Genomic DNA, 26086 nt, shown 5'->3' with positions numbered 1-26086 from the left:
TGTGTGTGTGTGTTGGTGCTTGTGACTGGTAGCTGGTAGCTCTGTCAAATCTAACGGTTGGAAAGTGGAAGAGATTTCTCATGTCCAACAGTGGAGCGTGTTCAGGAGTCACAGTCACATAGTTACTATCTGGACCACCATGCAGCCAGGACCATTAGTATGTCTCTGCTAATGGAGGGGGGGTCCAAATGCAAACCACCAAACCCCAGAATACAAAGATAGCCTACTATCTGTCGTAGTAAATTACAAATTTTGGTCTTTGCCTTGCTGCAGTCGCCAAATAGTCTGCCTCGGACGATTATGGAGCCATTAACCGTGTCTGTGTGAGAGAGAGGCAGGCAGAGAGAGCACAAGTTGGACACACTCTGGGCCAAGGTAAGTGGCACAGCTACCATTCCCCTTAGCAACCTAGTACAATGGTCATTATATGGAGTTGTACAGTAACTTCAAACCGACTGTCATTTAGCCTCTACGCACGTCGTTGTTGGACATCATTTGACTTTCCTCACTCTTGTTCAGTGGAAAATAAGCTTGAAGAAGTCGTCCACTGAGGCTTTTGGATTTATGCATTTTCTACAGGAGCGTGTGAGCTAGGAGTGATGGAGGGCGTGCTCTTTCTTCGGGATGGGGGTCGGAGAAGTGAGAGGTTGCAGTTCAGAATCAGCCGGCAGATGACACGAGCGTTGGTTCATCCCATTGGTTCATCATAGAGCTTTCGGATCAGTGCTATCTGGGATCCTTGGAACGTCCCTACCGCCTAAACCATGCAAACCGCGAAAGAGAAATGAATTGGGGGGCGTTTCTCGCTGATATATTTTTAATGAAAACATGGTTACTCTGTGGTACCGACTCGAGATATCCGATCTGGGACAACCGTGGAAGTGCAATGGACGGGTGAGCGTATCACTTATTATTATGAGCTATTAAGCCTGTCATCTCGTGCCGGGTGTTGCGACATTTAGGCTACAATTCACCAGTGGCTTAGTATCGAGTTTTATTTATATTTTTTTGGTAGTCTATTCTAAACGAAATCTATACTGAACAAAAATATAAACGCAACATGCAACAATTTCAACGATTTTACTGAGTTACAGTTCATATAAGGAAATCAGTCAATTTAAATACATTCATTAGGCCCTAATTCATGGATTTCACATGACTGGGCAGAGGTGCTGTAGAACCAGGCCCAGCCAATCAGAATGAGTTTTCCCCACAAAAGGGCATGATTACAGACAGAAATACTCCTCAATTTCATCAGTTGTCAGGGTGCCTGGTCTCAGATGATCCTGCAGGTCAAGAAGCCAGATGTGGAGGTCCTGGGCTGGCGTGGTTACACGTGGTCTGCGGTTGCGAGGCTGGTCGGGGGGTACTGTCAAATTATCTAAAACGACGTTAGAGGCGATTTATGGTAGAGAAATTAACATTAAATTATCTGGCAACAGCTCTGGTGGACATTCCTACAGTCAGCATACCAATTGCGCGCTCCCTCAAAATGTAGACATCTGTGGCATTGTGTTGTGTGACAAAACTACACATTTAAGAGTGGCCAGTATTGTCTCCAGCACAAGGTGCACCTGTGTAATGATCATGCTGTTTAATCAGCTTCTTGATATGCCACACCTGTCAGGTGGATGGATTATCTTGGCAAAGGAGAAATGCTCACTAACAGGGATGTAAACTAATGTGTGCACAAGATTAGAAAGAAATAAGCTTTTTTGTGCATATGGAACATTTCTGGGATCTTTTATTTCAGCTCATGAAACATGGGACCGACACTTTACATGTTGCGTTTATATTTTTGTTCAGTATAGATGAATAACACTTTGTTTATTGATGGAAGAAAGCAGGAATATGTTGATGAATAGATAACCAAAGACAGGTCCCATTAAAAATAAGCATGCACTGTCAGAACTGTCAACAATATCACAGAATATTATTCTACGGTGTTTTATTGGTTAGGCTATTTTGTTGTTCTTGGAATGTTATTTCATTTCTTTATTTTAGGAAGAATTCAAAGGGAAATCAGCAGTTGCTACATCAATTTATTTTACTTATAAAGTAATATGTACCAATTGATTCTTGAAGAATATAGCCTAACTTATAAATAAATGCCTCATGAGCTTAGTTCAACTGTCGTACCCCCATCAGAACCCAAAACATGATTAAAACTATAATTTTGATATCTTGCATGGTCAGTCCTTGCATCCAAAGCTATGTCAATGAATTTGAGAGTGGTTGCATTTCTCCGGGTTCATCCCTCAGCTTTTTACAGAAACGGACGAGGAAAGAGCTTTGTTATTGTTTCTACTGCTGATTGCTGCTTTAAGGTCTGTTACTTGAGGGGGAAATGAATAGTGTGCAGTATAAGGCTGAACTAATCAGTTCACTGCTATTCTGAGAGTAGCCTACTGTGTTCCACTTAGAGGAACTGGTCTACCAGATGTACAGTATCTACAAACAAAGAAACCCTAATATACAATCCTCTCACGTAGACGACAAAACAGGTGCTGCTATTTACAATGGTCAGAAGATGTCTTTATGGAATAGTGATAACTGTGTATTTAGCCTTCAGTATACTTAGGTGTTCCTCTTCTACAAAATATCTCTTTCTTTGTCACTAAGTGATGCCAAAAACTATGAGGAACAAAATACAATACATTTGCTACAGATTGATCATGTTGTCAACGGACCCCTAAAGTTCTAGAATAGTGAGTCTGACTCCAGCATCAGTGGCTGTAGGGTCTGGAGGAGAACTGATGCTGTAGGCAAACAGCAGCAACATATTGACAGCAGTGCTTTTGTTCCAACAGTAATGTAGAGGAGGAATGTCCTCCTTTAATGATGAGCTTGCTGTTCTCATAGCCTACCAGTAAACACCCTCTCTGCTAGTGTCTACCACATGAGAGAGAGAGCGGAAGAGAGGGAGAGAGAGAAACAGAGTGAGAGCGAGAGGTAGAAAGCTATAAACCATGTAATGAGGGATATAGTGTCAGAATACTTGACGTGTCGGACTTGTTTTGGCACCTCCTGTCAATGACGATGAGAGGGGAAGTAGACGGACAGGAAGGTTGGTGAGAGTTTTGACAGAGTGGTACTCTCTCTCATTTGGCAGTGTTCCTCTATTCAAGGTGCATGTTACAGCATGTGATTGATGGGCTGGTAGAGAGAATATCAGTCAATCAAGATATAAACCTTAAATTCAACAGTAGAGAGAGAGAGAGTGTGTGAGAGAGAGGAGTAAACTCGATGTTTGTAAACCAGCCCTGAGTTCTCCACAGGGAGCTGTCCATGGTGCTGATACATTCAATCTCTCCCCCTCCTCTCCCCCCCCCCCCTCCTCTTCTTCTACTCTCAGCTGTTGATTGACATCCACTGCCTCTAATTAGAAAGTGAGAGTGTGGTTGAGTCATGCTGACTGCCTTATTCGCAATGGGACAGGCAGAGAGAGGAGGTAGAGAGCAGGAGGGAGGGAGACAGGAAGAGAGGAAAATAAAAGGGTGAGAGAGGACGAGAGAGAGGGAAGGAGACAGGCAGGCAGGGAGAGAGCTACAGTAGGTTAAAAGCTTGTTTGATAAAAGGGGTGAAGAGGTCAGAAAAGGGAGGAATGTAAACTGTTTACCAGTTCACTTCAGGTACTTCAGGTGTCTTTCTTTGTGTACAGTGCATGTTATTGTTTGTTTTCTAATCCAACACTTTTCTTTCCCAGGCCACCATTTTCACAGATGTCTTCTGCCCCCTCCCCCTCCCTCTCATCTATCATTCTACGAGTGAAGAATAAAGAAAAGAAAAAGAGGAGAATGGATAGAGGGGAGAAGACAGGATGGAGGGAGGAGTTTAGACCCAGTGCTCCCGTCTCGACCACGGGTATTCTTGGGTTGATAATACAGATGTGGATGTTATTGCTTGAGAATACGCGTAGCCGAGTGGAAGCTATTGCATCGACAATTGACCTATATCATTACAACAAAAATAAATACAAATTATGGACTAGGTATATTCCCTTTCGATTTATTTATTTTTGCTTTATTGAAGAGATAGTGCTGAAAAGACAGGAATGATAGGGGAAGGGTGAGTCAAAGGGCAGTGGGCCGGATTCAAACCCACGCCGTCTCTGGCATGCATGCCATGTCAGCGGCTGCTGGACGACACCGGCCACTCACTTCCTATAAACATTTTTCACCTATATAGTATAGTGCCCAATCAACTCCTTAATAAGTGTGCAGGGATAAAGAGGAACCTTGTATTTTCACCTGTGCTGGTCCATGACAACACTACCACCACCCTGTGACTCCCCCCTCTCTCTCACATCACTATTTATATAACCACATGCTACAACTAAGTGTGACTTTGACGTCTGCAGCGACAGCTAGAGACGGTAGCACATGAAGACATGTTAAGGCTTGCATCACGGTGGCTGACATACCATATCAGCACCAGATACAGTAGACTGATCTAGGACCAGCTTTCCCTCCCAAGGCTAAAACTAACCTTAGATCAGTGTCCAGGGACAACTTTAAGGACTACATTGCAGTGGCTGACGTTTCAGCTCCAGATAGAAGTTGCCCGTAGGCACAGATCTAGGATCAATTCACCCTCCCCAAATCCTAACCTAAACCACTTCTGGTGAAAATGCCCAAATTGACCTGTGTCTAGAGGCAACTTAACTCTACTCCGACATCCATCTCACCAAGGGATCTGGGGATTATTTTGATAGCCTGGCCCCGGTTAAACTAGACTGAATTCTGCGCTCATAATGAAACACGGTGTTCAGTCTGGTCTACCCAGGCTACTACATTGTCAAGGCTTGGGTGTATTCATTATTGTACACTGTAGCAAAATGTTTTGCAACTGAAAACTTTTGTAACAAAAACAAGAGTTTCTTATTGGACAAGTTCAGGTATGTCCCTCCCTGTTTGAGTGTTGGCTTTCGTTTTGTTCATAATAAATACACCCCCTAACTGATGAATGGTTGCAGATTAGAGAATGCCAGAGGTGTTGGGAAAAATGTGTTGAAATACATTTTAGTACATTATTGCTGCTGATAATGTACTTCCAATAAATCAACGTTAGCTTTCCTTGTATATTTACTAATTTCATGTATTTCCATTAAATCAACGTTAACTTCCCTTGTATATTTAGTCATTTCATGGCATTGTTTTGTAATAATAATTAAACTTGCACAGAGCTTTTCATTACAGAAAATCTCAAACCGCATAAATGGCTAAACAAAATTAAAAATTGAGATGGTAGAGATGGACATCGAATGTCTCTATTTGGCTTCTGATGAAAGGCTGTGAGTTGAGGCAGTTTGGCTTCTGATGAAAGGCTGTGAGTTGAGGCAGTTTGGCTTCTGATGAAAGGCTGTGAGTTGAGGCAGTTTGGCTTCTGATGAAAGGCTGTGAGTTGAGGCAGTTTGGCTTCTGATGAAAGGCTGTGAGTTGAGGCAGTTTGGATTCTGATGAAAGGCTGTGAGTTGAGGCAGTTTGGGTTGGAAAGGCAGTGTAGCTTCAGCAGACGGGGCATCGATGGTACAGCCAGAGAGAAGCAAACAGGCCCGGAGCGCTTCATCAGTGCACCACATCTGTGTCTCTGATGGCCAGTTCCTCTATAGGACCCGCTCCTCCATTGCCAAACTTGTAGCTCCCACCTGGGTGATGCCACGGCAGCTGAAAAGCGCACGAAAAACCACCACATTTTGGCAGTGGTTAAGAACATTCCCAGAGCTTGTTCTGCAATCTCTAGACACAGCATGCAGTACTTGTTGTAATTCTTCCCAACAGATGAAACAAAGCCATGGCCACATTATTTGGAGCCAGACAGCTATAAGCCAAAATGGTAGACTTTTCATCCTAATTCTGCAACTCTGAGTCAATACCACGAGATGTAAGTGATCAATCCCTAGAGCTGTCAAACTCCCCAAAAATATTTTAGCACAAAGCTACTATACATAACACCATCAACTGTTTCTATGCCCTGTAAGCATTCCTTACTCATTTGCATTGTGTTGAAATGCAGCAATTACATACATTATGCAACTTGTTGATGGTGCATGTGTAAAAGTTACAAAAATTGCAGATTGTGTGAGCACAGCTCCAGGTGTCTAGAAACAAAAGACTTGTTACCTTGGAAACGGTTGCCATGGTGCCGTTGTGTGGGTTATTGGCAGCCTTGACAACAGAGACTAGAGTGACACTTGACCTCACATGCTGAATGAGAGGAGATTGAGATAAGGATGGAGGGATAGAACAAACTGATAACCACTCATCATCGTGATCATAACTCATTGTCAATATCCACAGCTGAGAGCCATGGGTACACACACAATCACAACTGCATTGGTGCACACACACGGTGCTCACATCGGAGTTGACGAGGAAGATGTTGAAGTTTTAGTGGTAAACTGTACAGTTAGGCGGTTTCCTCTAGCTAGCCTACTATCAGGAAATGAAACGGCATGTCTCTCCAGTAGAAACATGCTCTATATACTTTAGAGTTTAGCTGGTTAACTTTCAGACCATCGACACAGACACATTCATTGTGGGTGTCAAAATACAACACTTTTTAATTTGTCACATTGAAAATAAAAATCATCACAATATTACAAAGGGCAACCAATTGCAAATCATTGCCAATTTTCTTATCATTTGAAAAACTAAAATAATCAAATCAATAATACTAATTTGGACCTACTGTTTATGTACCATCCTACCTCTCCCTTTTAGTACATTTCTCTAACAAAGGAATGGTGCAACATGTCTTCAGGGAGATACCGTAACCATTTTCACATTGAGAAAAAGGACCTGGGATATTCATAGAAAATATTTCATAAACCACTTGAGTTTAGACTGTTCCAGAAAGCAGGATCAATGACTTAGCCAGCTAACAGTCCCCCAAAAAAATCATCATGGTATAATTGACTTGACAACCAACAACAACCCATATTCAAGTTTAACTTTCTAAATATAAAATAAGGATATATTTAACTGCATATCAAAGTTAGCTGGCTAACTTAACAATCCTGCTTTCTGGAACACCCCACTAGTTTGCATGAAGAGTTACTCCGCATAAAACACACTCAGAGTTACACCGAATACACCCCAATGGAATGACCCAACACTGTGGTGTTGCTGTACACTGTGGTGTTGTGTATCTCTAGAAGAACTGGACACAGGGGAGAGTACAAACTAACCCAAGAGCAGCTACTAACTGTAATCCTACCAGTAAACTAGGAGCCATGACAACTGACCGCTTGTAAAATGAAGTCTGTATTAATTAAAATGGTGAGTAGGGGAATAGGTTGACTTAACCAGTCATATATACCTCTAAGGTCACATCCCAAACGGAACCCTATTCCCTACATTGTGCACTATTTCCCACCCGAGCCCTACGGGAGCTGGTCAAAAGTAGTGCCCTACATAGGGAATGGGGTGCCATTTGAGGCGTAACCTATACAGGGCTCTGGACTGAACTATGGCTACGCCAGACAGTCTCGGTGGACGCCAGGTCACTAGTGTGGGAGATGTGAGGTAAAGGTCAGAGGTTGCTTACCAGGCTGACTACATTTGCAGGCATCTGCCAGATCTCACAACGTCTGGATAGTTGGTTCACATATCAGCTAACCACATGACATAGCAATATGATGCCCAACTGCAGTTGATGACGTGGCACGCAACTATTGGTTGATGCAATGCAACGTCTGCAATGTAGTCAGCCTGGAACGGGATCATTATCTTGGGCTGAAGACTGGCAGTGATTGGTGAGAAACAGACGAGAGCCACCGCTAAATCAGCTTCCTGTTCCAACGTGAGGTCTTCCGCCCCGGTGAGCCTGGGCTACTGATTGGCTGCTTCACAAGCGTCTATCCAATCACTGTACACGTCCACAGGCTCTGACAGATCTTAGAGAGTAAGGTAAGGACATGTAACTTATATACATACACTCATCCTAGAAGATGTTAGCAACAGGAGATTGGAGTAAATGTGACTGCATGCAACTGTCTAGTCATTGGTGTATTTACATTTTAGCCATTTATCAGATGCTCTTACCCAGAGCAACTTATAGTCTAACTGTGCTGTTAGCATTCCAGATGTTAAAATACATATAAAACAATATTATCATAATAGCCAATCCCATTGGAATTAGGCATTACATCCTTAGGAAATTACAATTGCTGCAGCCTTATTGATTATGTATCAACTAGTACGGTTACATGCACACAATAATGCGATTATTGTGGATAGTCAGATTGATATAATAGTTTGATTTAAAAACTGCCTATATGCCCACACATCTTGTCTCAAGAAAATGTCAAATGTTTAATACCCTCAAACACCAAGTTAGGCATACCTCATTTCAAAGTAGGCCATTGTCACTGTCAATCGTGAATGGTAATTCTTCACGTTTTACTGGTGAAATGTTCAGACTGCCTGTCAATCATTTGACCTCAATCAGTTTCATGGGAATTTAGATCTTGAATAACTGTTTTGTGACCAAATGAAAGCAGATCGTGTTAAACTATTAGCATTTCTTGTAGGCTTATTTTGTATCAAAGCGCTGCCTGCGGCGTGCACGCTGTTGAGTCTTGGTAAAGAAATATGACTATTCAGCTACAAATAAGAAATGACAGGTGTTTCTGGTGTAACATTATAGGCCTGGTAAAGTAGCTTATATGCCATTATATCCGGATCTGGTATGTAAAATACGATTTACACATTGCGATCTTGCGAGACATTGATTTAGCTTTGATCTGACGTTACTAAACGAGCACCATTGTGAGATGTGATAATCTTCTATTTGTAATAAGTGATGAGAAGGACTATTAGTTGTAGCCTACATCTTGAGGAGTTATTTTGAGCGCCCTTTGAATCTTGGTGCTGAAAGGACAGCAGTGGTCCCCGTATCGTTCTGGGTTCCACTGAGCAATGGGTTCCGCAGAGTTTTATGACCATCGTGGCGGACACGCTGTGAATGTGGATCCTAGCTCTCGTTGGTGTCGTGGTAAAGGTCCATGCGGTGGATCAGTTTGTCTGCATACGCAATAGAGGTGGTACGTTTCTGTAAGCTAAGCACTCAGTAGGTTGAGTTCAAGTGCATTGTACAAGACCTCACACTCAAATGTCAACAAAACAAAGGAGATGATCGTGGACTTCAGGAAACAGCAGAGGGAGCAGCCCCCTATCCACATCGACGGGACAGTAGTGGAGAAGGTGGAAAGCTTTAAGTTCCTCGGCGTACACATCACGGACAAACTGAAATGGTCCACCCACACAGACAGCGTTGTGAAGAAGGCGCAGTAACGCCTCTTCAACCTCAGGAGGCTGAAGAAATTCGGCTTGTCACCAAAAACACTCAAACTTTTACAGATGCACAATCAAGAGCATCCTGTCGGGCTGTATCAACGCCTGGTACGGCAACTGCTCCGCCCATAACCGTAAGGCTCTCCAGAAGGTAGTGAGGTCTGCATAACGCATCACCGGGGGCAAACTACCTGCCCTCTATGACACCTACACCACCAGATGTCACAGGAAGGCCAAAAAGATCATCAAGGACATCAACCACCTGAGCCACTGCCTGTTCACCCCGCTATCATCCAGAAGGCGAGGTCATTACAGGTGCATCAATGCTGGGACCGAGAGACTGAAAAACAGCTTCTATCTCAAGGCCATCAGACTGTTAAACAACCATCACTAACATTAAGTAGCTGCTGCCAACATACTGACTCAAATCTCTAGCCACTTTAATAATTAAAAATTGGATGTAATAAATGTATCACTAGCCACTTTAAATAATGTTTACATACCCTACATTACTCATCTCATATGTATATACTGTACTCTATACCATCTACTGCATCTTGCCTATGCCGTTCGGCCATCGCTCATCCATATATTTTTATGTACATATTCATTCCTTTACACTTGTGTGTATAAGGTAGTTGTTGTGAAATTGTTAGATTACTTGTTAGATATTACTGCATGGTCGGAACTAGAAGCACAAGCATTTCGCTACACTCGCATTAACATCTGCTAAACATGTGTATGTTACAAATAACATTTGATTTGATTAGACTGTTTTTGAGGAGAGCCGTTTTAACAAACCCTGGTGGAGTTTTCTGTATGGTCTTGTTACGTTGGATTTGGCTCAAAGTGGCCACGCCTCCGACCGACGGGCCTCTACACACACGCCTACAGTTCATCCTTCGTGCCACCGCCAGAGAAAAACAATACAGGAATACCACCATTTAGGCTACCTACCTATAGACAGCTATAGACTACATATTGATTTAGTTTGTCATTCTATCGTTTATGGGATTTGTGGTCATTCTAAATCAATTATATTTAGGCCTATCAGAATGAATTTGACCATGCAGCCCCGTGGTCTCAATTTGAAAAATGCGAGGGAGAGCCGCAACAAATTATTAACATACTAACTCTAAATAAATAAATAATTTTTGTATTATTACTTAGAATTAAATTATGAAACAAAAGATGCCTTATTAGGCTATGCAATCATTCTACAGTGCCTTGGAATTCACATTTAGAAACATGAGTTTGGCTGGTCTTTGGTTTGAGGATCATGCGGTGAGCTATGCACGCCTAGTCTGTTAATTTAATTTATACTCCCATGCCCTAATCATACACACATCTATCTTGTAACAATATCATGGAATAAAATAGAATATATTTGAAAATGATAGTTTCCCACATGAAAACAGTTTACAAATGCATACCGGCCATACTTCCGTGGTGACTAGTTCAGTTGTGCTGAATATTTACAGTTGATAGACAACTTTATCACTGTTCCAAACTATCCTTTGCTTTAACAGCCTGTATAGAAATCAAAACGTCTCCGGTGCAGCAGCGTCCGCTCAGGTGTTGTTCTGCTCTGTTGTGGTATTAACTAAAGACTCTGATCGTCTCCAGTGATGTAGAATTTCATGAAATGTTTATAAAAGCCAATTTTGTCTCGTACCAAAATAAGAGATTCATGCAGTGCTTTTGTTAAAATGGATATCACCTCCTTGTCCGTGGAGGTCTGTGAATTCACCACCGTCGGGCTACTTGGTCATGTAATGCTTACAAAATGAAGAGCAGTTTTTTTTTTAAACTGCATATGGGGCGGCAGGTAGCCTAGTGGTTAGAGCGTTGGACTAGTAACCGAAAGGTTGCAAGATCGAATCCCGGAGCTGACAAGGTAAAAATCTGTCGTTCTGCCCCTGAGTTAACCCACTGTTCCTAGGCCGTCATTGAAAATAAGAATTTGTTCTTAACTGACTATAACATGCTGACCACACCGCAAAATAAAGTTACACATACATGTTATTCAATCATTGCACCCACACTGCTCGAGTGTCTGCGTGGCCGTACGCTAAAATAGAAATTGGTTCTATTTGCGCTGCAACTCCGGCCTCTCCCATCGCCTCATAAGTTTTTAGGACTATATACCCACAAGGGTGATTGAAAGATGAACTTATGTCCCCATTCCAGTCGGTTGTAGTAATGCTGTAAAGTTGGTTGCCAACCACAAAATAAAATCCAAAGAAGCCTGAAGGAAGGAGAGGTTACGAGAAACGAATTTACCATTTTATCTGTGGATTAATTGTCTGAGTAGAGAACCTTAAGCATTTCAAGTAATATAACAACCCAATGTTAATATCCCAGGACAAATTAGCTAGCAACAGCAAGCTAGCTAGCTAAATTGACATAAATGTTTAATGCTTTTTGACCTGTCCCCAAATTAATATAATTGCTTCAGAGTTTGTTTTGATACTTCAACCTGCGTGTCCTGATCGCTTGGGTGAACAAAATCAACTTCCGTGATGGCGCATGCGTGCGGTTTGGTCAGCATGTAAAGCTCTGGTCTGTCCTAGGAGTGAGGGTAAACAGTAGGCATGTTCTCTGCTATCCACTTTATGTTTTCATTATTCTTTCAGTATAGGGCTCACTTGTCTCTTGTTTTTCCCCCCCAGGCATTCAGGGAGGGTCGGGTAAAAATATATATTTTACCGAAGGGAGGGCCATCCATTTTCATGTCAGAGATCCAATTTCTCCATGTATCCCTCATTATAAATCATCTACAGTCCCTAAGACGTTGTACCGAACTCACTTCACTCGCGCTAAAGAGGGAGGCTCGCTTGGCTGGTGTTAGCATATGCGCAGATAAAATACACCACTGGAACGCAGATTAAAGTTGTTTACACGGCCTAATAATTAGAAAGATTGCTCAGAAAACTAGTTGTTTTAATCCGTGTACGCTTACTTCGATTTTGACCTTACGCAGATTAAGGTGTTTATATGACTATTGCATAATCTGCCATAATCAGTTTAATATCAAATTATTAGGGTGCATGTAAACATACTCAATGTGATTATAATAACAATAGCTGTTGTGTTTGAGTTCAATAGACTTCAAAGGATACAGGTAATGGGGGTTTGGAACTCCTCCAGGCAAACTGTACATGATATTATCCCAGTATTTCTGGTCCTTTCCCTGTTGGCAATACAAGAAAATGAAAAGTTAAAACAAAGTATTAATAAATAGTTGCATCATTAAAATGTCAGAGTTACAGCCTGTAGTGCACTACCTCCTAGAGAACTACACTAAAATATATAACATTACACACAAGTATGTGGACACCCCTTCAAATGAGTAGATTTGGCTATTTCAGCCACACCCATGGTACACTGACAGGTGTATAACATCAAGCACGCGCCATGCAATCTCCATAGACAAACATTGACAGTAGAATGGCCTTACTGAAGAGCTCAGTGACTTTAAAGATGGCATCGTCATAGGATTCCACCTTTCCAACAAGTCAGTTCGTCACATTTCTGCCCTGCTAGAGCTGCCCCAGTCAACTGTAAGTGCTGTTATTGTGAAGTGGAAACGTCTAGGACCATCAACAGCTCAGCCGCGACGTGGTAGACCACACAAGCTCACAGAATGGGACTGCCAAGTGCTGAAGTGGTAAAAATAGTCTGTCCTCGGTTGCAACACTCACTACCGAGTTCCAAACTGCCTCTTGAAGCAACATCAGCACAAGAACTGTTCGTCGAGAGTTTCATGAAATGGGTTTCCATGGCCGAGCAGCCACACACAAGCCTAAAAATCACCATGTGCAATGCCAAGTGTCGGCTGGAGTGGTGTAAAGCTCGCCGCAATTGGACTCTGGAGCAGTGGAAACTCATTCTCTGTAGTTATGAATCATGCTTCACCATCTGGCAGTCCAACAGACTAATCTGGGTTTAGCGGATGCCAGGAGAACACTACCTGCCCCAATGCATAATGCTAACTGTAAAGTTTGGTGGAGGAGTAATAATAGTCTGGGGCTGTTTTTCATGGTTTGTGCTAGACCACTTAGTTCCAGTGAAGGGAAATCTTAATGCTACAGAATACAATGACAATCTAGACGATTCTGTGCTTCCAACTTTGTGGCAACAGTTTAGGGAAGGCCCTTTCCTGTTTCAGCATGACAATGTCCCCGTGCACAAAGTGAGGTCCATACAGAAATGGTTTGTCGAGATCGGTGTGGAAGAACTTGACTGGCCTGCACAAAACCCTGACCTCAACCCCATCGAACACCTTTAGGATGATTTGGAAAGCCAAGCAAGCCAGGCCCCACAGCAATGCTCCAACATCTAGTGGAAAGGCTGTTACAGCAGTAAAGGGGGACCAACTCCATATTAATGGCCATTGATTTTGGAATGTGATGTTCGAAAAGCAGGTGTCCACATACTTATGGTCACGTAGTGTACTTTTGACCAGGGTACATAGGGTTCTGGTTAAAGTACGTATGGAATAGGGTGCCATTTGGTAGGTAACGTCTGTGTACGCCATCCTTGATGAAGTTTTATATTTAAAAAATTGAATAATGAAGTAAGCTTTATGCAACATATTCTTGAGTGCTAACCCATTACACCTCTTCCTTTGTCTGAATTTGAAGATTTTACGCACCAGCCAAACTTTTGGAAGAGCACGATGGTTCTCTTTTGATTTGCCATTTGGGAGAAAGCCATACTGTACTTTACCCCCCCTTTTTTAAGGGAACAGATCAGCTTTAATATTGCAGATAGATTGTAGCTTCCATCAATGTATACACATATACGTGTGTGTGTGTGTGTGTGTGTGTGTGTGTGTGTGTGTGTGTGTGTGTGTGTGTGTGTGTGTGTGTGTGTGTGTGTGTATATATATATATATATATATATATACATACACACACACACACACACACACACACACACACACACACACACAGTACTAGAGGTCGACCGATTAGTAGGTATGGCCGATTAATTAGGGCCGATTTCAAGTTTTCATAACAAAAATGGGTAACCTGCATTTTTGGACGACGATTATGGCCGATTACATTGCATTCCACGAGGAAACGTGGCAGGCTGACCACCTGTTACGCGAGTGCAGCAAGTAGCCAAGGTAAGTTGCTAGCTAGCATTAAACTTCTTATAAAAACAATCAATCTTCACATAATCACTAGTTAACCTAGTAATATCATCAACCATGTGTAGTTTACTAGCTTGTCCTGCGTTGCATATAATCAATGCGGTGCCTGTTAATTTATCATCGAATCACAGCCTGCTTCGCCAAACAGGGGATGATTTAACAAAAGCACACTCACGAAAGAAGCACAATCATTGCACTATCAATGCCTTTCTTAAAATCAATACACAGAAGTATATATTTTTAAACCTGCATATTTAGTTTAAAAAAATTCAAGTTAGCAGGTAATATTAACTAGGGAAATTGTGTCACTTCTCTTGCGTTCATTGCACGCAGACTCAAGGTATATGCAACAGTTTGGGTTGCCTGGCTCGTTGCAAACTAATTTGCCAGAATTGTACATAATTATGACATAACATTGAAGGTTGTGCAATGTAACAGCAATATTTAGACCTAGGGTTGCCACCCGTTCGATAAAATATGGAACACTTCCATATTTCACTGAAAGAATAAACGTTTTGTTTTCTAAATGATAGTTTCTGGATTTGACCATATTAATGACCAAAGGCTCGTATTTCTGTGTTTATTATACTATAATTAAGTCTATGATTTGATATTTGATAGAGCAGTCTGACTGAGCGGTGGTAGGCAGCAGCAGGCTCATAAGCATTCATTCAGCACTTTACCGCGTTTGCCAGCAGCTCTTAGCAATGCTTGATTCACAGCTCTGTTTATGACTTCAAGCCTTTCAACTCCTGAGATTAGGCTGGCAATACTAAAGTGCCTATTAGAACATCCAATAGTCAAAGATAGATGAAATACAAATGGTATAGAGAGAAACAGTCGACACGTCATAATTCCTATAATAACTACAACCTAAAACTTCTTAACTGGGAATATTGAACCACCAGCTTTCATAGGTTCTGAGCAAGGAACTAAAACGTTAGCTTTTTTACATGGCACATATTACACTTTTACTTTCTTCTCCGACATTATTATTATTTAAACCAAATTGAGCAGGTTTCATTATTTATTTGAGACTAAATAGATTTTATTTATGCATTATATTAAGTTAAAATAAAATAAATGTGTTCACTGTTCATTCAGTATTGTTGTAATTGTCATTATTACAAAAAAATATAATTATATATATATATATATATATATATATATATATATATATATATATATATATACACACAAAACACTTTTTTAATTGTTTATTTATTTATATATATATATAGTTTTATTTTATTTTACAGCCGATTAATCGGTATCGGCTTTTTTGGGGTCCTCTAATAATCGTTATTGAAAAATTATAATCCGTCGACCTCTACATAGTACCAGTCAAAGGTTTGGACACCTACTCATTCCAGGGTTTTTTCTTTATTTTTCTACATTGTAGAATAATAGTGAAGACATCAAAACTATGAAGTAACACATGGAATCATGTAGTACCCCAAAAAAGTGTTTGAAAAATCTCATATATTTTGATTTGTTTTAAGTGCCAAGAGTGTGCAAAGCATGAAGGCAAAGTGTGGCTACTTTGAAGAACCTAAAATATCTTTTGATTTGTTCAACACTTTTTTGGTTACCACATGATTCCATGTGTTATTTCTTAGTTTTGATGTCGTCACTATTATTCTACAATGTAGAAAATAGTAAAAATAAAGAAATGTATGCATATATAAACTCAGCAAAAAAAATAAACACCCCTTTTTCAGGACCCTGCCTTTGAAAGATAATTCGTAAAAATCCAAATAACTTCACAGATGTTCATTGTAAAGGGTTTAAACACTGTTTCCCATGCTTGTTCAATGAACCATAAACAATTCATGAACATGCACCTGTGGAACGGTCGTTAAGACACTAACAGCTTACCGACGGTAGGCAATTAAGGTCACAGTTATGAAACCTTAGGACACTAAAGAAGCCTTTCTACTGACTCTGAAAAACACCAAAAGAAAGATGCCCAGGGTCCCTGCTCATCTGCGTGAACGTGCCTTAGGCATGCTGCAAGGAGGCATGAGGACTGCAGATGTGGCCAGGGCAATAAATTGCAATGTCTGTACTGTGAGACGCCTAAGACAGCGCTACAGGAAGACAGGACGGACAGCTGATCATCCTCGCAGTGGCAGACCACGTGTAACAACACCTGCACAGGATCGGTACATCTGAACATCACACATGCGGGACAGGTACAGGATGGCAACAACAACTGCCCGAGTTACACCAGAAACGCACAAATCCCTTCATCAGTGCTCAGACTGTCCGCAATAGGCTGAGAGAGGCTGGACTGAGGGCTTGTAGGCCTGTTGTAAGGCAGGTCCTCACCAGACATCACCGGCAACAACGTCGCCTATGGGCACAAACCCACCGTCGCAGGACCAGACAGGAATGGCAAAATGTGCTCTTCACTGATGAGTCACAGTTTTGGCTCACCAGGGGTGATGGTCGGATTCGCATTTATCATCGAAGGAATGAGCATAACACCGAGGCCCGTACTCTGGAGCGGGATCGATTTGGAGGTGGAGGGTCCGTCATGGTCTGGGGCGGTGTCACAGCATCATCGGACTGAGCTTGTTGTCATTGCAGGCAGACATCCTGTGTGTGTGTGTGTTTGTGTTCAGACACACACACACACACACACACACACACACTTAATTTCTCAGAACAAGAATAGACTGACGAGTTTCAGAAGAAATTGCTTTGTTTCTGGCCATTTTGAGCCTGTAATCGAACCCACAAATACTGATGCTCCACATACTCAACTAGTCTAAAGGCCGGTTTTACTGCTTCTTTAATCAGGACAACAGTTTTCAGCTGTAATTGCTTAAGGGTTTTCTTATGACCAATAAGCCTTTTAAAATGACAAACTTGGATTAGCTAACACAACGTACCATTGGAGTGATGGTTGCTGATAATGGGCCTCTGTACGCCTATGTAGATATTCTCTTAAAAATCAGACATTAACAATGTCTACACTGTATTTCTGATCAATTTTATGTTATTTTAAATGATTTTTTTTTGTGCTTTTCTTTAAAAAACAACATTTCTAAGTGACCCCAAACTTTTGAACGGTAGTATATATACACTTTATATACTGTACTTTGTTACTTACATTTTCACATCACATGACTTTTCGTGATTGCAGAATGGACAGGTGAATTGAGTGTCCAAATTTCCAGTAAGCTTCTTCTTTGGAGGGGGCTTTCTCTTGGACTTGCGGCGACCCATATTAGGTAGTCTTCACGTGTACAGTAACGTTAGCTAGCTAGTTGGCTAAACTCTGTGGAGCAAATGTACATCAAAGACAAATAATGCAATTTTGTAACTGAATAGATCGCAGTCGTTCAATCAAATCAACGTTTTGTAAACTGTAAATTAACAATATAATCCCGCTAGCTAGCTAGGTGCATGTAGCTAGCTAGCTAGCTTAGCGACAACAACAACGTGTGTTGTTGTCATAAACTCAGTCAACTCTCCAACATCTCTCCTTGCCGATGGTATAGTATCATGAAACCGAATGGTTCGTTATTAATAATGGAAAGTACAACATTATATATCACCAAGCTAGCTTATATTATATAATTTCTCCATGAAACGATGTATTTGTTTAGCTACCTGTCCTAAGACCACACTCCGGCTTTTTAGTGGAGAAAGAAGCAAGCAAGGAGAACCGGAAGTTCTTCTTCTTCTTCTTCTTTAAAGTTATGGCAGACTACACCTATTGGTGTAATGCCGCCACCTAATGTACGGAGTATTGAAACAAAACACAAATAATATTTTCCATTGCGGGAAGGGGGACCCGAGATAATGCAAAACACTCAAAAACATCAGTCCCACTCCTTCAGTCACATCCCTACACAGGCTCAGGTGCCTATGAGGCCGGAGCGTTCACCGACAGGATTCCTTGTAATGCCTCTGCAGAAAAGTCACTGAATCCCCAAAAATGCTCAGGCACACTCACAAAGATGCCTATTTTCTCCAAATTCCTCTCCGTTTGTGCTGTGTAGTTGATAACCAAAGTAATAAATGCTACCACGTCCACCTTAATATGCAAAATGTCATGATCCCTCTGTTGACACGGAACATCTTGTCTCTACTACTACCATTACTTCTTCAACTTCACTCCTTCCTCTCTTCTCAATGCCTCCAGATACATTCTGGACAGCCCTTATTCTTGCCACCTCTGTCTCCTTCACCCTAACAGGACACTTCAGAAATTCAGCCCTTATTCTTGCCACCTCCGTCTCCTTCACCCTAACAGAACACTTCAGAAATTCGGGTGCACCTTCACCACCACAATTGCAGCATTTAGGCTCAGCTGGCATAGAATACACCTCCCGTCCACATACAATTGACACATGACCAAATAATTTACATTTATCACACTGCATGGGGTTTGGGCATGAAGGCTCTTGCATGGAATCCCATATAACCCAAATACACGTGAGAAGGGAGAGACTCTTCATAAAAAATAAACACAATAGAATGGCTGGATGGAGTGGGCTTCCGCACTCCATCTTTCAATGCGGGTCAGTCGTTGTGCACCAACCACTTGACCCAATTCTTCACGTATATCCTTTGCATTTACTTCTAGCGCCACCCCAGAGATAACACCCTTGATAGGCGCCCTGCTTCGAAGATCCACACACGACACATTCCAATCCGACATCTGTTCGATAGAAACAAACTAAAAAAATAAACCCACTTCTCGTTATTCTCATCGACGCCACCTCATCCAACGCATCCACAATTTTAATAGACTTCAAACGGATTTCCCAGGAAACAACATCGATCCAAACCCCTTATTCCAACCAAGACTCACAACTACATTTGGATTTACTAGGTTCCACTAACACTTTACTTCTCTTATTTCATTTTGCATTCGTCACTGTAATCAAATTATTCTCATCTCCACTCGACACGCCATCTGATTCAAACAGAACATCTGTTTCCGCCATTTTTCCTCCTGAGATCACCTTCAGAACCGGAAGTTAACATGAACAACTGTCGTCGTCTTCTTCTTTGTCTTCTTGAAGTTTTATTGGCGAATCGCAACCAACTGACACGTGCGTACACATACACCAACTGTACAGGAGTGTGAATCCTTTCACGACCTATCTATGCCACTATATTCTCTTAACTAACCCTGCATTTCTAATACAATAAAATTATTCCCTATAAACCTCACTAATCCCATCATCCCCGTCCAACCTCTCTGACCCTGTCAAACAACCTATCTTTCTACATCATACGTTTCACAAAATAATAATATATGTTCAACCTCTTTAACAACTATCCCCTGATTGGTGGAAACGTTGCAAATATCCCGCGAGTTTTATATTGATTGACAGCTCTAGAGCACTGGACGACCTTCGTCTTCGAAGTCCACTCAATTAAGTCCTTCGTGAAGACAGATGCTCGACGGTGAAAAAAGTCAAGGTAGCTAAAGTGGTTTAAAATAAGAGTTAATTCTAGCACACAGCATGTATGAACTGAGAAAGTGTTCTTACAAAAATAGCGACTGCATGAAGGTAGCTCAAACTTGCAGAGATAAGATAGCTAGATGGCCCTGACTAATAAACTAATTTAGCTGGCTAACTATCAACTATAGCCTCTGCACCGGGCTGCAGCAGTGGTCCATTATTTGCTAGCGATGTCATTGTCCTTATAAAACTGGTGAAAACGAGCTCCGTTCACAAGTTAATGGCTGTTTTGCATACCCAACAGACCTTAACTATCATTAGCTGTCAAGACTTCACCCTAGCTAGGCTAATCCTAACCAAGAGCTGAAAGGCAGGGGAAAAGGTGGGAAGGCCTACTGTATGTAATTTACCGCTTCCATTCAACATTTTCATGACATCTTCTCCCTCTGCCCACAGATGTCAGTGGTTCAGATGGTGAAAATCGTGGGTCTGGGGGCTGTGGCCCTCACTCTCAGTGTGGAGTGGTTGGGCTGGCTCTTCTGTCGCATCTGGCCCCGGAAAATATCCAGAGGGCCCCTGAAAGAAGTGTTCTTTTTCCCCACAGAAGTCGCCTGCACAGAGCGTCTCTTCACTCCTGACTCACCATTGTAAGTAATAGAATGCGTTCCAAATGGCACCTTTAACCAGGGCCCTGTAGTGTCCCAGTAGTGCATACTAGTGCCCTAGGGTACCATTTGGGATGCCGGCACAGTCAACATTAACTACTCACCGTCATATTCATTAATAATATATCTATCTCTAAGAATGTTGCTGTTTTTTGATAGCCTTTCTGTTGATTTCAGATGTTTTTCTATGGGCTAGGAATAATGATTCAATGAGTGACTACTATACAGTAGATACACCTTCCACAGTAACTCCTGTCTCTCCCTTTCCTCCCTCTTATCCTCCTCTCCTCTGTCCCCATCTTCTTCCCCTGTCCCCCATCATCTTCCCCTCCTCTTTCCCTCTCCCCTTCTTTGTCTTTCCTCCCTCTTTCCCCATCTCCCCCCTCCTTTCCTCTCTCCCCCTAGCCCCTGCCCCTGTCCCTTACCCCACAACGTCAACACCTCCTTCACCCGTCTCCTGGGCCACATCCTGTCTGCCTCCTCCTCCTTGGACCTGTGTGTGTTCGCCTTCACCAACCTGGATCTGAGCCGGGCCGTGCTGGCCCTCCACACCAGGGGCATCCCCATCCGTATCCTCACTGACATGGACTACACCCTCATCACCGGCTCCCAGATAGGGGCCATCCGCAGAGCAGGTAGGCAGAGGCCCAATCCTAAAGCAGTTCTTAGAACCTACCACCTAGCTATGTACAATCCCCCTATGCACCTACATCACTCATCTGCAAATCAGGTTGGGCCAGGGGTTCCCAAAGTTTTTCACTCAGGCCCCCCTTCTAGCATTGGGGGACATCCCACGCGCCATGTCTATTTCTATGGGAACAAGCACTGTTCATGACACAAACTATTCACACCCCTCTTGTTGACGGAGAGAAAATGTTGCAGGTTTGTTTGTTTTCTGCAATTATATACATTTTGCATTTTCTAATGTGTATTAATGTCATATTTGAGTGACTCAAACATTACAACAAAATCTATGGGCTAAAAAACCTAGCTAAAAAAAACATTAGCTGACATGGGCTAGTTGATCTGGACATTTCTGAGTTATAAATAGCTCTCTAAGGTATGCAATGACTAACATGACATGAGGAAAACTGAGGGGGGGGGGGGGGGGTGATAATGAAGTCAGAATTTCAGTCAATAAAGTTATTGTTGGAGAGTTCTAACTAGGTCCCAGAGTGGTTCCTGGTTCCTCATTTATAGCCTAATCATAATTCATGTGATTTATCAAGCTGCTCTGCACTCCAACTTCTTCAGTGTAGTCAGTTACACACTGTCCATGCTCATAATACATAGATAGAGAGAGAGAGTGTGCATCTCAAATGGCTCCCTATATAGTGCACTACTGGTCGAAACTAGTGTAGGGCTGCAAGATATGGGCAGAAAAGCTAATTGTGAATAAAACAGGTTTTTATCCAAATACTGTGATTGCTATTTGACATGCGATATAGATCAAACTCTTGGGCGGACTGTTGGAATCATAGAAATAGAATGATTTATATTAAGAAGAAAAGTGGAAAGCAAAATGTTCTTGTTTGGAACAATCGGTTGACTTCATTTGACTTAACAGAACAGCGTGCAAACTAAGTGAATCTAACAGTGAGGAGGAGGAGGAACTGCACCGCTAGAGTGGCGGGGCGGAGCTTGGTGTGTGTGGGAAACAGTCGCAAGAGGAGACAAATCACAGGAGTAAACTATAAAAACAAACACTACACAAGGCTGAGATGCAAAAATATTGCATACGATATGGATCTCTTGCGATATTGAAATATTTCGATGTGAATTCGATGAATTGTGTAGACCTACTATATAGAGAATAGGGTGCCATTTGGAACGCATTCAGAGGGATGATAGAATATGTGGCAAGCGTGGTCTGGCCCTAGTGGGCTTGCCAGCACAAGCCCGGACGAGTCAGAAACCTGTGGAATGCACATAGAATTTAGACTGGGGAGCACCAATGCAGCTCTGGTAAATACATTGAATAGCACATGGTTACATCTGTATAGTGGTTTCAAGTCCCGTGTGCTCAGGCTGTGGTTAGACTACATTTGTATCATTTGAGGGGCGCGCATCACAAGCAAAGTCATTTTGTATCAATTTACTTCGTCTGCGAGAACCATTAGCACAGGCAAGTCTGATTGGGCTAGCTGTATTAAAGCCTCTGCCATAGAAACCAATGGAGTATGGCTTTGTGTCTGTGGTTGCACAACTTTCACCTACACAATACAGAAAAATCACTTGTCTCTAGCTCAACCTGTTCAAAACTAAAGACCTATTTTACCAGAGCTACACTGAACAAAAATATAAACGCATCATGCAACAATTTAAAAGATTTTACTGAGTTACAGTTCATATAAGGAAATCAGTTAACTGAAATAAATGAATTAGGCCCTAATCTATGGATTTCACATGACTGGGAAAACAGATATGTATCTGTTGCTCACAGATACCTTTAAAAAAAAAAAAAAAGTAGGGGCATAGATTTTTTTTAAACTGTCAGTATCTGGTGTGACCACCATTTGCCTCATGCAGCACGACACATCTCCTTCTCATAGAGTTGATCAGGCTGTTGATTGTGAACTGTGGAATGTTGTCCCACTCCTCTTCAATGGCTGTGCAAAGTTGCTGGGTATTAACGGGAACTGGAATGTCCTGTCGTACACGTCGATCCAGAGCATCCCAAACATGCTCAATAGGTGACACGTCTGGTGAGTATGCAGGCCATGGAAGAACTGGGAAATTTTCCGCTTCCAGGAATTGTGTACAGATCCTTGCGACATGGGGCAGTGCGTTATCATGCTGAAACATGAGGTGATGGTGGCGGATGAATGGCACGACAATGGGCCTCAGTATATCTGTGCATTCAAATTGCCATCAATAAAATGCAATTGTGTTCGTTGTCTGTAGCTTATGACTGCCCATACCATAACCCCAGCGCCGTCATGGGGAACTCTGTTCACAATGTTGACATCAGCAAACCGCTCGCCCACACAACGCCATACAGGCTTTCTGCCATCAGCCCCGTACAGTTGAAACCGGGATTCATCCGTGAAGCGCACACTTCTCCAGCGTGCCAGTGGCCATCGAAGGTGAGCATTTGCCCACTGAAGTCGGTTACGACGCCGAACTGCAGTCAGGTTAAGAGCCTGGTGAGGACAATGAGCACGCAGATGAGCTTCCCTGAGACGGTTTCTGACAATTTTGAAGAAATTATTCGGTTGTGCAAACCCACAGTTTCATCAGTTGTCATGGTGACTGGTCTCAGACGATCCCGCAGGTGAAGAAGCTGGATGTGGGGAGGTCCAGGGCTGGCATAGTTACACTTAGTTTGCTGTTGTCAGGCTGGTTCGATGTACTGCCAAATTCTATAAAACGATGTTAATGGCGGCTTATGGTAAAGAAATGAACATTACATTCTCTGGCAACAGCTCTGGTGGACATTCCTGCAGTCAGCATGCCAATTGCACGCTCCCTCAACTTGAGACATCTGTGGCAATGTGTTGTGACAAAACTGAACATTTTAGAGTGGCCTTTTATTGTCCCCAGCACAAGGTGCACCTGTGTAATGATTATCATCTTCTTGATATGCCATGCCTGTCAGGTGGATGGTTTTTCTTAGCAAAGGAGAAGTGCTCACTAACAGGGATGTAAACAAATTTGTGCCAAACATTTTTGAGAAATAAGCATTTTGTGCCTATGAAAAATATCTAGGCTCTTTTATTACAGCTCATGAAACATGGGACCAACACTTTACATGTTGCGTTTATATTTTTGTTTAGTTTACATATTTTATTTCTAGCGTGGATTTGCAGGACGCTCTTAAAGGGTTAAATCCAGTGCTTGACTTGGGCAGGAGCTGAGTACTGGTACCTCAAATGTTCTTCTGCTTGAGCTCATGTTCCCCTTTATAGAATATATGTTCAAAGTATTGTGGCGCTCCTCCACCTAACAGTACCGGCACGCAAAATGAGTACCTGAACCTATTTCAGTCCAAGTCAAGCACTGGGTACACACAAATGAATCATCATGATTAAGGAACTATGAAAATAGTTCAAATAAACCCTATTTAATAAAAAAAATACAGTATGGATCAGTTAGATTGAGGTCATTACTACTAAATACATTAACTGGGACATTTTAGATGTGCTGCAGAATTATATCTCCCATCAAGGTGTGCCACGATTTTTTTTTTAAGGTTGGGAACCACGTCCTTAGACAGACAAATTATGAATGGCGCAAGCTGTCTGTCTCTCTCTGTTTCTCTCTATTTGGAATCTCTGTGAGGTCCGACTCTGTGGGAGGTGTGACTCCACCACAATGCAGCACAACTGTGACTGTATTCATAATATAGCATGGCCCCTCTCATCCTGTGTATTCCCCTTCCATTCCCCAGGCATCTGTGTGAGGTGTGACTCCGGTGCCGTCCACATGCACCACAAGTTTGCCGTGGTGGACGGCCGGCGCCTAATCACCGGCTCCCTAAACTGGACCCTGACAGCCATCCAGAGCAACAAGGAGAACATCCTGGTCACGGAGGAACCAGACCTAGTCCTGCCCTTCATCACTGAGTTCCAGAGGCTCTGGGATGTCAATGACCCGGCTAGGAGACACAGGCCGTCCATCGCTGAGAAAACTGCTAGTTTAGTACTATAGAGAGACTGAGAGAAACATGGCTGAAATGTTTGTATGGTGCAGTAGCTAGTGGTTACTTTTGGTTTACCAACTGGTACGGTGATTGTGTAGATTATTTACAAATATTTTCCATTTGTGAGAAACCTGCTAGTTTAGTACTATGGATAGAAAGGTGTATGTATGGTCCTTATCCGGGACAGACCTGTCCAAATACAAATGGTGTTTATATAAGTGTAGTGTGGTACATTAGGATTGGGCAGTACTGGTCAAGTACATGATGTATAATTTGGGTAGCTTGCTATCTAGTAGTTTTATATATTATTTTTCAATCTCAGAGAAACCTGCTCATCCACATCTTATCAGAGAAACCAGCTTTCTTCGTCATGTAGATAGACTGAGAGAAACATGGTTTTTATCTGTAGTTTCCTACTTCAGTAGAAGTAATATATTTTTGACAGATCAATCACTTCTTTACACTGGTGTGGGGATGATGTAGAAATGGGTAGTTTGATATTTTGTACTTGAAAGTTTTTTTGTAGTTTTACGTTGTTTACATTGAGGTATTTTGTTATTGTATGACACGATGTTGTATATATTTTAATACAAAGTAATTAGAATTCTGTTTTCATTTTTTTAATGTTATATTGGATAACTAAAAGATAGGAAATTGTTTTGTATGTTAAACGTTATATTTAAAATAGGATTTGATTACAGTATTTAGATAAAGATAGTGAGAATACTTAACATTAACTCAGTCCATCCTATGGCTTATCATTAAGAACCAGACAACTATGCCCAGTCAGAACAATTGCACTGGGAGATAAGTGGTGCATTGCAGTCACGCAGAAGATATTTGTAATGCTTCTCAGAGCACACAGCTCCAATTAAAAACCCACATCCACTCTA

The 26086-nt window shown here is 42.0% G+C and overlaps 2 protein-coding genes and 1 long non-coding RNA gene across 6 annotated transcripts; 2 read left to right on the top strand and 1 right to left on the bottom strand.

Moving 5' to 3' along the window:
* Nucleotides 1-369: 369 nt before the first annotated feature.
* LOC139567861 (uncharacterized) lies at nt 370-5125 on the top strand. The gene is made up of 2 exons (XR_011673474.1): nt 370-894; nt 3707-5125. It is a non-coding gene; the product is annotated as an uncharacterized lncRNA (long non-coding RNA).
* Nucleotides 5126-6535: 1410 nt separating this feature from the next.
* Nucleotides 6536-19365, bottom strand: LOC139567860 (transcription elongation factor 1 homolog). 2 transcript variants are annotated; one of them, XM_071389445.1, is made up of 4 exons: nt 19169-19365; nt 17576-17743; nt 12419-12489; nt 6536-7897 (listed from the first exon to the last, which is right to left on the bottom strand). In XM_071389445.1, the coding sequence occupies exons 2-4, from the start codon at nt 17689-17691 to the stop codon at nt 7833-7835; spliced, it is 252 nt and encodes an 83-aa protein (XP_071245546.1). In that variant the 5' UTR covers nt 17692-17743; nt 19169-19365; the 3' UTR covers nt 6536-7832. The 2 variants fall into 2 exon arrangements, with proteins under 2 accessions (XP_071245546.1, XP_071245545.1); XM_071389444.1 differs by lacking the exon at nt 19169-19365 and adding an exon at nt 18079-18202.
* Nucleotides 19366-19447: 82 nt separating this feature from the next.
* Nucleotides 19448-26086, top strand: pld6 (phospholipase D family, member 6). 3 transcript variants are annotated; one of them, XM_071389441.1, is made up of 4 exons: nt 19448-19529; nt 20343-20533; nt 20957-21186; nt 24942-26086. In XM_071389441.1, exons 2-4 carry the CDS (start codon nt 20343-20345, stop codon nt 25199-25201), a joined length of 681 nt encoding a protein of 226 aa, XP_071245542.1. In that variant the 5' UTR covers nt 19448-19529; the 3' UTR covers nt 25202-26086. The 3 variants fall into 3 exon arrangements, with proteins under 3 accessions (XP_071245542.1, XP_071245541.1, XP_071245543.1); XM_071389440.1 differs by lacking the exon at nt 19448-19529 and adding an exon at nt 19557-19902; XM_071389442.1 differs by lacking the exon at nt 19448-19529 and adding an exon at nt 19887-20268.

Source organism: Salvelinus alpinus, chromosome 2, assembly GCF_045679555.1.
Source record: "Salvelinus alpinus chromosome 2, SLU_Salpinus.1, whole genome shotgun sequence".
Taxonomy (NCBI): Eukaryota; Metazoa; Chordata; class Actinopteri; order Salmoniformes; family Salmonidae; genus Salvelinus; species Salvelinus alpinus.
The sequence above is the reverse complement of the archived record's forward strand: the minus strand, read 5'-3'. Positions and strand labels throughout refer to the sequence as shown.

Excerpts from the sequence above, each read along its gene's own strand:
- LOC139567860 (XM_071389445.1), bottom strand. The coding sequence starts at position 17,691 with ATGGGTCGCCGCAAGTCCAAGAGAAAGCCCCCTCCAAAGAAGAAGCTT. Across the intron at positions 12,490-17,575 it reads AAGTCATGTGATGTGAAAAT|GGAAAGGACCAGAAATACTG; the intron begins GTAAGTAACAAA and ends TATTGCCAACAG. Across the intron at positions 7,898-12,418 it reads GTTCCAAACCCCCATTACCT|ATCTGTCAGAGCCTGTGGAC; the intron begins GTATCCTTTGAA and ends TTACTCTCTAAG.
- pld6 (XM_071389441.1), top strand. The coding sequence starts at position 20,343 with ATGTCAGTGGTTCAGATGGTGAAAATCGTGGGTCTGGGGGCTGTGGCC. Across the intron at positions 20,534-20,956 it reads TTCACTCCTGACTCACCATT|CCCCTGCCCCTGTCCCTTAC; the intron begins GTAAGTAATAGA and ends CTCTCCCCCTAG. Across the intron at positions 21,187-24,941 it reads AGGGGCCATCCGCAGAGCAG|GCATCTGTGTGAGGTGTGAC; the intron begins GTAGGCAGAGGC and ends TCCATTCCCCAG.